The sequence below is a fragment of the Halyomorpha halys genome, unplaced genomic scaffold, assembly GCF_000696795.3.
Source record: "Halyomorpha halys isolate HHAL.00 unplaced genomic scaffold, Hhal_1.1 Scaffold577.1, whole genome shotgun sequence".
Taxonomy (NCBI): Eukaryota; Metazoa; Arthropoda; class Insecta; order Hemiptera; family Pentatomidae; genus Halyomorpha; species Halyomorpha halys.
The window spans coordinates 163,369-174,689 of NW_027113760.1; the positions used below are offsets into that span (position 1 = coordinate 163,369).

The 11,321-nt window shown below is 27.5% G+C and overlaps 2 protein-coding genes across 3 annotated transcripts; one reads left to right on the forward strand and one right to left on the reverse strand.

Annotated features, from left to right (window-relative positions):
- Nucleotides 1-14: 14 nt before the first annotated feature.
- Coq4 (Coenzyme Q4) lies at nt 15-3,744 on the reverse strand. The gene is made up of 6 exons (XM_014426457.2): nt 3,546-3,744; nt 3,381-3,477; nt 3,127-3,229; nt 1,805-1,934; nt 1,619-1,712; nt 15-260 (listed from the first exon to the last, which is right to left on the reverse strand). The coding sequence occupies exons 1-6, from the start codon at nt 3,736-3,738 to the stop codon at nt 86-88; spliced, it is 792 nt and encodes a 263-aa protein (XP_014281943.1). The 5' UTR covers nt 3,739-3,744; the 3' UTR covers nt 15-85.
- Nucleotides 3,745-3,836: 92 nt separating this feature from the next.
- Nucleotides 3,837-11,104, forward strand: Arp3 (Actin-related protein 3). 2 transcript variants are annotated; one of them, XM_014426455.2, is made up of 8 exons: nt 3,837-4,024; nt 4,176-4,356; nt 5,255-5,411; nt 6,935-7,092; nt 7,186-7,503; nt 8,163-8,381; nt 8,947-9,030; nt 10,198-11,104. In XM_014426455.2, exons 1-8 carry the CDS (start codon nt 3,981-3,983, stop codon nt 10,291-10,293), a joined length of 1,257 nt encoding a protein of 418 aa, XP_014281941.1. In that variant the 5' UTR covers nt 3,837-3,980; the 3' UTR covers nt 10,294-11,104. The 2 variants fall into 2 exon arrangements, with proteins under 2 accessions (XP_014281941.1, XP_014281942.1); XM_014426456.1 differs by lacking the exons at nt 3,837-4,024; nt 4,176-4,356 and adding an exon at nt 4,838-4,942.
- Nucleotides 11,105-11,321: the final 217 nt, after the last annotated feature.

Here is an 11,321-nt window from a genome sequence, read left to right on the forward strand (position 1 = left end):
ATATTATACACAGCTTGTTTATTTTTATTTATATTTATATCATAACAGTAATACAATATTTAATTATAAAACAATAAAACATTTTTCACAATGTTTGGTTTTTATTCTTAAGTTGTATAGGAATTATCTTAAGTTCTTTATGTAAATCACTTAAATTTTGCTCCCATCGTTTTTCAAAATATACATTCATTAAAAATTCACTGTTCATCCCAGTTTTGATTGCCCAAGGTAAATATGCAGTAACATATTTTTGACGTTGCCTAAAACAATGCAAGAAATAATTAAGTAATTAAAAATACCAAACATAATTTTTTAATATCATGAGGAAATTATCAAAAAACCAATATGACATCTATCTGCTAAATTTAAACAAATGATCCTTTTTTTTCTTTTTCTTTTTTTTACAAATTATTGAATTTTAATATATATCTGCATTTAACTGTCTGATAAACTTAATCAAATACATGTACAAACTTGGACCAATATTTCATGAGTTTTTCTATTAATTGACAATATTAATACCTGGACTTAGATTTTATGGCAACAAAACTAAATACTGCAATACAATAACATTTTTTTTTTTTACAAAATTGCTAAATAATAGACCGTAGTAATAATTATTGTACTTAACTGTTCATGAGAACACTCACTAGAAGAGCAAGAACTATTCCTTATTGAAAATGACACTCTTAATTCTTTTTTGCAAATGTTTGAATAATGCTTTAAAATTCAATGTTCTTTCTACATCCCTAGATTCAAGAGGCAACAACCCCAAATCGGATAATCTTTGTGTCCCAGATCCAAATCTTGAACAATTTTAGATTCTACTAAGCAAACAAAATAAGAGTTCTGCCTATTATAACAAAATTGGGGCAAAATATGGAGCGCTATATTCCCATTGTCTAGGAAGCAATTAAACAAAAGACATGATCATCTGACCTTGATCGGATTCAATTGCATTCGATAGGATAGTATTTAAGAAAAGGAAAGCAAAATATCAGGCACGCTTATTCTAACGTGGCTAACATTTTTTGAGTGTCTTATTTCCGATATATATAGAGTTTTGCAATAGCTATTGGTTTTAAGCATAAGAAAATAAGACTGTTTTAGAATCTCATTCAGACAGAAAAAACATATGAGCAATAATAACTATGGGTATGCAATTTAAAAAAAAAATGAAATAAAGTTTTGCTGCAGTTTACACCCTCAAATATATAATAAGTCCATGTACAACAATCTGATTAAGCCTACTAAATTAGAAAATAGTTTCCTTAGAGAAGTTCTTGGTGGTAAAATTCATAACATCTTGATTTTTGCTTTCTATAAATTTATTGAATACTACTTTCTAGTCATTTGTTATTAGAACTTGAATGCCCCGTACTGACCACTCTGTTTCCCCAGAATATCATAAGGTTGAGTCAGACAACATTACAGTGTCTGTGCCTTAAGGCCTTAGAATTGAATTTGTATTCATGAAAATAATCTATGTATAATAAAAGAAGAAATACTCAGAACAAGAACTAAAAAAAAAAAAAAAAAAGTATTTCTAAGTTGCTCATCATTTATCAGAAGTTTTAATTTAAACTGTACATATGATGAATTTAATAAGAATCCTTACTTTGGAGCTAGACGGATTGCTCCAAATAGCCCACCACCAATGCACATTGGAAGTCTGGTCTGAATGCCTTCTACCCACTTCACTGTTACTTCACCTAAACTTATTAAAAAAATGTTGAGAGATCAGATAAGTAAACACAACTGTTCACAATTCATTTCACTTATAGTGCAATTGCATGAAACTTACCAAGCATATTAGTAGGCATTCCAAGAATAGCGTGTATAAGATCATGAACCTCTCTATACCTTTGCATAACATAAGCTAATTCAACATCATCAACAAATTGGACAGTTAATCGTGAGTCAGGGGTGACTTTCTAGAAAAAATAAATTATTAATGAAAAGCAAAATTTGAAATTTACTAGAATCTAAACACAACTAAATTATGGTCATACGTAGGTTTATTTATGGTAATCCTCACAAATCAATACCTTCTAACAAAAAACAAAGAAATAATGTTTTAAAAAATATAAATACGGTGGACTGGTCTTATAATGAATACATAAATCAAATAAAGAGTATTATACAGTATATGATATTAGTATGTTAGATATATTAATCCTTCCAAAAATAATTTAAGTTATCATTCTAATCGTGCAGTTAAAAAATAAATAATTAGGTTGACAATGTCAGCTTTCTTTCACCTCAACTGTGTGGTCATAAATATAATAAATGTAGTAGGAGTTATCCTAAAGTATAAGGGAGACAACACATTGATGTGTTAGTAATATAAGAGATGGCAGCACTCCTGACCCTTCTTTCTTTCCACTTCTTAGGATAAAAATATGATTGCTAGTCCAAAGTATTCATTTTTTTTTTCATTAAGACAAGGAGCATGGCGGAAAATAGTTTTGATAAACCTTTTTTTTTTTTCATTAAATTTTGAAAATTTCAAATAAGTTTGATTGAGCGATGTTGTGAAAAAAAATCTAGAATCCAAGGTATTTATCAGTTACCAAATCCATCGAATATTTTGATCGGAAACTAAAATTTCAGGTACAGTAATGTTGTCGCCTCCCCACTTGGTAAGAGATGAGATTAATTATACTATTCAATCCGTAAGGTAATCTGGAAGACTTAATTCTTCTAACATTTTCTTATAATTACTTAAATAAATTGAAATTATAGATTTTACTTTTCTATACTAGCTTACACAAATGCTAATAAGTATTTACCTCTACATTTAAGGTCAGTTATCATCAAACATTTAGATGAATAAACAATCTCTGTCCTGAGGCAAAATCACGGATGTACAAATTTCTAATTATGAGGAAACAAGTGTTAAAATTAGTTTTAGAAAATCAATTTACATACTAAACACACCAAGGCAAAACTGCTATTAGTTCATTATTAAGATTTCTAATTTTGCCTATAGGAAATTCAGTTTTGGAGGCGTTGTTCATTCATTTTTTGCTTTAGGATCAAGGATATATCCATATGAATCTAATTTTAGTTTGGATCTAATGTGAGATTTTTATGAGCTAAAAGATTATAACAAGTTATACCTACATTTTTATCTAAAAATTTGTAATAGGTATTTCCAACAGAATCATTGGGTAACTTCTGTAAATAATCCAAATCAACTGTTCTAGAATTTATTCTAGGCAAATCCCTTAAACATAATAAAAATTAGTTTTGTAAATGCTGACAAAGTTAATGATTAAGAACAAAAAAATATACAAATTAACTCTGTTCACTATCCTAATCATGAAGCTAACTTCATTTTTTTTTTAAAGAATTAATTCACCCAACCATTTACATACTTCAAGATTGCCTGCCCTTCATCACTTTCTTCCATTTTCTTTTTCATATACCTTAAAGCACCCAAACCAGTAGTTTCTCCCAGGGTTGCAATCATATCTAATATAAAAATTGAATATAAATATCATTTTCTTAAATTTTATTTGCTTAGGACTTCTGTGGTATACCTCCTCTAGATGGATCTAATAAAGATACAACAGAAGACCCAATAGTCAAGACAGTTTTCTGTAAGGCATTAGTTTCAATATGAGAAGAAACAAATTCTTCCTGAAATGTAGAGACATTTCGGATTTTTTTGCAGAATACATTCTTACGAAGTTTCAATAAAGAATTCCTAAAAACACCTACAGTTGAATTCATACTAAAATGATAACCTCCCAAGAAACGTATTCCAAAGAACTAAGCAGTAAATTGCAGAGAAGCACCTATCAGTTTATCTTCTAAAAAAGTTACCTACCCCACTTACGACGATATGCATTATTATCTATGTAGGATTTTGAAATGACTAATGCCATGCTCTAGCGTCTGTGAATCACTCTCAATTGATATTTAAAATATTTGTTTTAGTGTTTTAATTCATAAGTTCACGAAGTGCCAAGAAAATGGCTGGAAATTTACCAGCTTGTGTCATAGATGTGGGAACGGGGTAAATGGCTAAGTTATTTATTTACATTATTGTTTTTCTTCCATTTATTTTATATTGTTGATTTTTATTTGAAATAAAAATCAATTTTTTTATTATTACATACTTAAGTTCCTGAGTATTCTCTAAGATCAATTTTATTAAATTTATGTAGATATACAAAATTGGGTTTTGCTGGAAACAAAGAACCACAGTTTATCATACCATCTGCTATTGGTATTAAAGAAACTGCAAAGGTTGGAGAGCAAGCAATTAGAAGGCTTACAAAAGGTGTAGAAGACCTAGATTTTTATATAGGTGATGAAGCTTTTGAAGCAACTGGTTATGCAGTGAAGGTAAGTCCATCTCAAATTTACTTATCAATTAGTATTAACTAAAATTCAAAATCCTCAGATTGGTCATCGGTTATATTTTTTTTATGTTTTAAATTTGTTAATTTAATTTATCAGTTTACTGTTTAATTTATTGCAAAGATAATCATACATAATTATTTTGTACATTGATAGGAAACAATATTCGATTAAATTATTAATTTAATTTACTCTACTCAAGTTATTTTAGAAGAAATAGTTATAAGACTAGGTTGCTGTAATATGTAACTACTGTGGTTTAAGTTAATATTGAAACCATAATAATTAGAAGGAAATTTGATATATCCCCTTTTTTTTTAATATATATTTTTAGTTAGGTTAACTATTCAGGTCCAGTAGAGGTGGTAAATACTCCCACTTTTACATTATAGAATACATTTCATGGATTTATCAAGTGTATTGACATAAACTTTGATAAGGCCAACCTGACAGGCCATTATCTCTTCGAAATTAGTTAAGTATGGATTACATAGTTGTGGTAGTCCTGTCACATTATTATTATAAGGAAGTCATAATTTTAAGTCAGTTCCCAGCTAATACTGTCCAATGGGTATAAATATTGCTGTTGTAACTTATATATTATTTTTTAGTGATACTAAATATTTGTATATTTTTTGAAACCACAAAATAAGACTTTTATTATGCTTTACAATTTTTTTTTTTTTTTTTTTTATAAATCCCCCAGAACTAATGTTTAATAAGTAAAAAACAGCTTCCTGAATGGGTTTTTTATTTTCTCTGCATCCTATTTGCAAAGGTATCGGTTGCAAAGAATATGAAAAACTCTACTGTAAGACATCTTTATGTCCTTAAATATATATTCCAGTAACATCAAAACATCAATTAAAAACTAATGTTTTAGTATCCAGTCCGCCATGGACTAGTTGAAGATTGGGATTTGATGGAAAGGTTCTTTGAACAATGTATTTTCAAGTATTTAAGAGCAGAACCAGAAGATCACTACTTTCTCTTAACAGAACCCCCACTAAATACGCCAGAGAATAGAGAATACACTGCAGGTTAATTAATTATTCTGATTATCAAATAGAGTATTAATATGTAAAGATTAGTTATAGTATTAATATTAATGAGTAATTGTATTAATATTTAGTTGAAAACATTTTTTTATTTCATTTTATAGTGCAAATATTAATTTTAGACAATTCAGAAATTGATTCATTTTCATAAATTTTTTAACTTTGTTTATTATTATTGATGTTTAAATTAATAATTATCATTGGAAGTTTATTATTATTTCCTGGAAAATTATTATATACATAAACAATATCATTTGATAACAATACTTGAACGCTAAACCTTCCTCATTTCGGCTATGAAATAAAAATATCAGTTTGAAGAGTATTTAAGAAAGCACTAAGAACAAATAAAGATCAACTGATCATTTATATGGTTTAAGTGCATTTAACCAAAAACTATGTATTAAAAAAAAAAATAAGATTATAAATTTCACTTATTGAATGAAGTAAAGTTTAGATTGGCTAGTTGGTAAAAATCAATATAATAAAAATTATTTAGGTCATTAAAACAAGTCCAATTATGAATTAAAAGCAAATCAAATTAGTAATATAAAAATATGAAAGTTATATATAGTCTTAAATTTGAATTAAAACAAATAATATAATTATGGAAAAACAATATTGCAATTGTTTTTTTAAAGACCAATTCAAACCAAATAGTAGTACCATTGCTTACTGTTAAAAACTATGTGTAATGTTGTGGTTTAGTAATTCTAGTCGGTCCGAACATTGTTGATAATAAATAATTATCTTTAATGATCGAATTTGGTCAAAATATTTGTTTGCCCACAAATTGTCCTTACCTCTTAAAAGTATGAATGAAAAGATAATTAAATTTTGTGATTGGAAATTTGGAGTTTGGCCCATACAATCTGGTTTTAAGTTTTCAACAAAGAATATTTTTCGTGATTGAGCCTTGATTTCTTTTAACCTAAAGTTTTATTTCTTTCCTTTTTCTATTTATTGAAATTTATAGCTGTAAATATAGATCCAATAAGTAAATGTGATTCAAGAATATAGAAACAATAATATCTTGTGAAGGTATTACTTATTAGTAGCAATTCAAACTTTAAGTTAAACCTTATGAGTCTTAATAAAGAAAAAGAATCCCTGATGATACTTTATATCCTGCATTAGAAACTTCCAAGTTTTGGTGAAATATACTTGAGTGTTTCAAATATCTTGAATGTTGAAGACTTGCTACTCAGATCGTATAAGATTAAGTCTGGCCATGTAGGCTGTTTGTCGGAAATTCTTATTTTATTTAATTTTTTTTGGGGGGAGGGGGGTAATTAAAATGTGATTAAACTTAATAATGGCAATTTTTTAAATGCTAAGATTCCTTTTTGTTTTTTTCAACTTTCAATCATATGCATTCTTAGACTAAATCATCAAGAATTCTCAAGCTTATGCATTGTTTATTAAAGACGCTAAGAAATATGATGTTGCTTTTTGTACTTAGAATACCATACAGGCTAAGTAATGTTTTTTGTTTATTATTTTAGAAATCATGTTCGAATCATTTAATGCTCCTGGTCTGTACATTGCTGTTCAGGCTGTTTTAGCTTTAGCTGCATCTTGGCTATCAAGGAGTGTTGAAGAACGAACTTTTACAGGCACTGTAGTTGATAGTGGTGATGGTGTAACACATGTTATCCCTGTTGTAAGTAGTAAAATAAAATACCTGATATATATTGAGAAAAAATTTGTAATTTTTTTTAATTGATTTTTATGTGTATACATTTTTTTCCATCAGGCTGAAGGATATGTGATTGGTAGTTGTATCAAACATATACCTATTGCTGGCAGAAATATCACTTACTTTATCCAGACTCTGCTAAGAGAAAGAGAAGTTGGTATTCCACCGGAACAATCAATGGAAACTGCAAAAGCTGTAAAGGAAAAGTATTGTTATATCTGCCCAGATATTGCTAAAGAATTTGCCAAGTATGATAACGATTTGGCGAAATGGATGAAAAGATATGAAGGGATAAATGCAATTACCAAGAAGCCTTTTGGAGTTGATGTTGGATATGAAAGATTTTTGGGTCCTGAAATATTTTTCCACCCTGAGGTATATTTAATCAATAATATGTTATTTTATTTTCTAATGAACTTTTTTAATAGTAGATCTAGATAGTAAAACGATCTTACTCTGTTTTTTTAAATGTGTAAAGCTGAGTTTATAACAAAATGTAGTCTATAACATGGTCAGTATTGATTACTTATTTAACCACTTGTAGTCAAAAACTGTTTTTACAAGACAGGCACAGTTGACTGAGTTTTCTGTTTAGTATTTCCCACCCAAAATATTATAAAATACTCAATGAAAATTAACAAAAAATGTATTCCTCTCATTTTTAACATTTTAAATAAGCATTAAAGTAATTAATTTTATAAAAGGTGATTAAATCAAAATACTGGATTTAGCCAAATTAGATAGGATATAATTTTAAAGACTAATTCAATGAAATACAAAGGCATATTGTCTTAAAGTTCAAGTTTCACCTATTAGCTTTAGTATCTTATTATTTCTTTTATTCACTCACTAGGTATTTTTTTTTTTTTTTTTTTTTTAGAAAAATACTAAACTTAATCATCAAAACTAAGACTTTTGGCTGAACTTTTTGAATTTTATTGTTATAAAATTGTTTCCCCTCAGATTTTATTTAGCTATATTATATAGTTGTGTTTCCTTCTTATTCAGGTGTTTTATAAATAATTTTTGTTTAGTTTTCAAACCCAGACTTTACTACACCTATATCGGAAATTGTAGACACAGTTATTCAAAACTGCCCAATTGATGTCAGAAGACCTTTGTATAATAATATTGTTCTCTCTGGAGGCTCAACAATGTTTAAGGATTTCGGTCGTCGATTACAAAGAGACATCAAAAGAGTAGTAGATGCTCGTTTAAAACTGTCTGAAAAATTGTCTGGAAACCATCTGAAGGTAAATTAATTTATGTAATTATATTTATCGAAAGTGATGGAATGTCAACTGTATTAATATAGAAGAATTTTATACTAGTTTGTGGGGTCTGTCTAGGCTACATTAAAAAAAAAATTGATATGTGGAAATAGGCTCATATCTATATGTTTTTACCCTCTAAAACCACCTCCATACAGCTATTTCCAACTCTCCACATGACCATTGTTAGCCATTACATCATGGAACGGGATTGGTTGTGTTTAGTCAAGGGGGCTCACCATTGATCACCCTTTTTCATTTTCTGTTTGATTTAAGATTTGATTTTACTTCCTGAATTCATTTATGAAATATTCTTCTTTTTATTAATGCACTACATCCATCAGAAATACACTTTGTAATTTTTTTTCTTTTACATGTTTTAGTATTGAAAGTTTTGAGCAATTCTATTAAGTTTTCTGGAGTTTTTCTAGATCTGTTTCCTAATTATTTACTTTATTGTAGTATCTATTTCTTCATCAACTTTAGTTACAACTTATATTTTATATCTGATGCATATGAATGTATATTTTTACATATTTGTTTACAGCCAAAGCCTATTGATGTTCAAGTCGTATCTCATCATATGCAGAGGTACGCTGTGTGGTTTGGAGGCAGCATGTTAGCTTCAACTGTAAGTTTTGATTTCCTTTTACGTAAACCTTAATTAGTTTTTATTATTATTAATTTTCTTTATACCAAATACATTTTTCTGTTCTGAACTTTATGTATTTATTTGAATTTTTAATCAATCATGTATAACAAAACATCCTAAAAAATTGTAGTATACTAAGTTTTGTTATATATCCATATAATTTTTATAAACCTATAGAATAATATTTATTATGCAGCAGAGAAGCATTAGAACTGTTAGCAGTTAAAAATGCTATCTATCTGTACCGAACTATAATAGTTTCTTTTTCAAATTGACAACATGATATTTATCATGTTCTACTGTACTATTAACATTAATGGCATAGCACACAACCCCTTTGTATCATGTAATATTTAAGATATAATTTATGTTGTTTTTTTCATGTAAAGTCCTAGGACAAAATTGCAATGTTTATTATATTATGAAAAAATAATTAAAATATTGTAATTATTTTTTATTTGTTTGTATGCAATTATTTTATTCTATAATCAGAGCTCAGATTTGTATGCAGTAAAAACATGTAAAATATACAGAAAAAAACCTTAAAGGATGTTATAAGACAGTTACAATATCTAAATATACTATCAATGTACTTACATTATGTTATGAACTAAGAAAGAAATTTGAGGAAGGATTAAAATTAAATAATTGTAATGAAAATAATCACATCAAAAAATAAGTAACAGTAAGTACACAAATGTGTTAAAAATAAGTGAGGTACTTTTAAAAATAAAATATGCACCTAATAAAAAATTTAAATTAGTTATAAAAGAAAATTAGCAATAATTGTATTTAAAAACCAATTGACTTTAATAAAATAAATAAAACAAAACTGAATTTGTTAATGACATATCTTGTATTAACATTAATTACCAGAAGAATCTCTACATTTGTTTTTGTTTTTTTATGAAATCTAATTTTTTTGTTTACCTGACAAAAACTAAAAGAATAAAAGGGAGATTATTCTTAGAGTTGTATCATTCATTACTTAGTATATATCTTTTCTGCACTCTGGGTCTTATCTCCATATATTTACAATATACAATTGCATAAAAATTCGGTGTCTGATTATAATATAATGGCTTATTAATTTTCTTGTTATATATGGTCAATATATATATATATATTTTTTTTTTTTTTTTTCAGTCTGAATTCTTCTCAGTTTGCCATACTAAAGCTGCTTATGAGGAATATGGACCCAGTATATGTCGACATAATCCAGTGTTTGGTGCTATGACATAGCCGTAACATCAGTTAAAATTTGTATTCTGTGCAATTCACTCTAAGTTAATTCATTTTAGACCATAACTTTATTCAGTATTGTTTTTATGCTTTACTTGTCAGTTACAATCATCCCATCAATACCTAATTTGGTTATAGTACACAAGTGTCACTCCATATATCAGTTGGGCATGTACTCTCTTATACGTTATGTTCTGTTCTTGTAGATTATAAACTACAATAGTATTATTACTGCTTTAATTGGATCACAGCTGTCGACTACCACTCCCTCAAAGGGAGTAACAAACCTCTAATAGGTCCTTTTTAGTTGAGGTTAGACATTAAATGCCTACAAATAAGAATCACTTAATGGTGTCAGGTTCAGAACAACAATGATGTTCGACCATTTTATTATTGTGTATAAGTGAGTACTCACCCAATGTCATGTTGAGTGATATTTATGAATTAGTACCCCTAATTTTGTACAATGATTATAATTTATTTCACAAGTCACTATGTTTTATAAACAGTATATTTTTATTTCTAATCTTAATAATGTAATGGTAATGCATTTATTGGTGTTTTATTTATATACCATTTATATTACAATTATTTATGTATGTTATCAATTTTATGTTTAGTTTTTTATTATCTTTGTTGATTAATTAATCAGTCTGTAATGGCTCTAATGAAATTTCAATGATTTTTAGAACTGTTTCTTGAATATTACCATTTCTTTTATGTAACTATGTTTTATGGATATTGTAAATTACAAAGTTGTACAATATTATTGATTGATAAAGACATGAATAAAAGAAATGTTGATGTTAAATGATCATTTAATTTCCCTCAAAACCCTGTTTCCAAGCCTTGAGGAAATTCTCAAGTTTTGAGCATTTCAAAATGAAATAAAGTATGTATTATATATGATAAATTATGTTTCTTTTGTTGGTGAAGTCAAATTCGTAATCCCTTTCAGTTCTCTAGTAGTTCAGGAATTTCCTATTGAAACAGATATGTTCAATGAAAGATTCCCATAGATAAATTGA

Excerpts from the sequence above, each read along its gene's own strand:
- Coq4 (XM_014426457.2), bottom strand. The coding sequence starts at position 3,738 with ATGAATTCAACTGTAGGTGTTTTTAGGAATTCTTTATTGAAACTTCGT. Across the intron at positions 1,713-1,804 it reads AATGCCTACTAATATGCTTG|GTGAAGTAACAGTGAAGTGG; the intron begins GTAAGTTTCATG and ends TAATAAGTTTAG. Across the intron at positions 261-1,618 it reads GCAATCCGTCTAGCTCCAAA|GCAACGTCAAAAATATGTTA; the intron begins GTAAGGATTCTT and ends GCATTGTTTTAG.
- Arp3 (XM_014426455.2), top strand. The coding sequence starts at position 3,981 with ATGGCTGGAAATTTACCAGCTTGTGTCATAGATGTGGGAACGGG. Across the intron at positions 4,025-4,175 it reads GTCATAGATGTGGGAACGGG|ATATACAAAATTGGGTTTTG; the intron begins GTAAATGGCTAA and ends AAATTTATGTAG. Across the intron at positions 4,357-5,254 it reads CAACTGGTTATGCAGTGAAG|TATCCAGTCCGCCATGGACT; the intron begins GTAAGTCCATCT and ends CTAATGTTTTAG.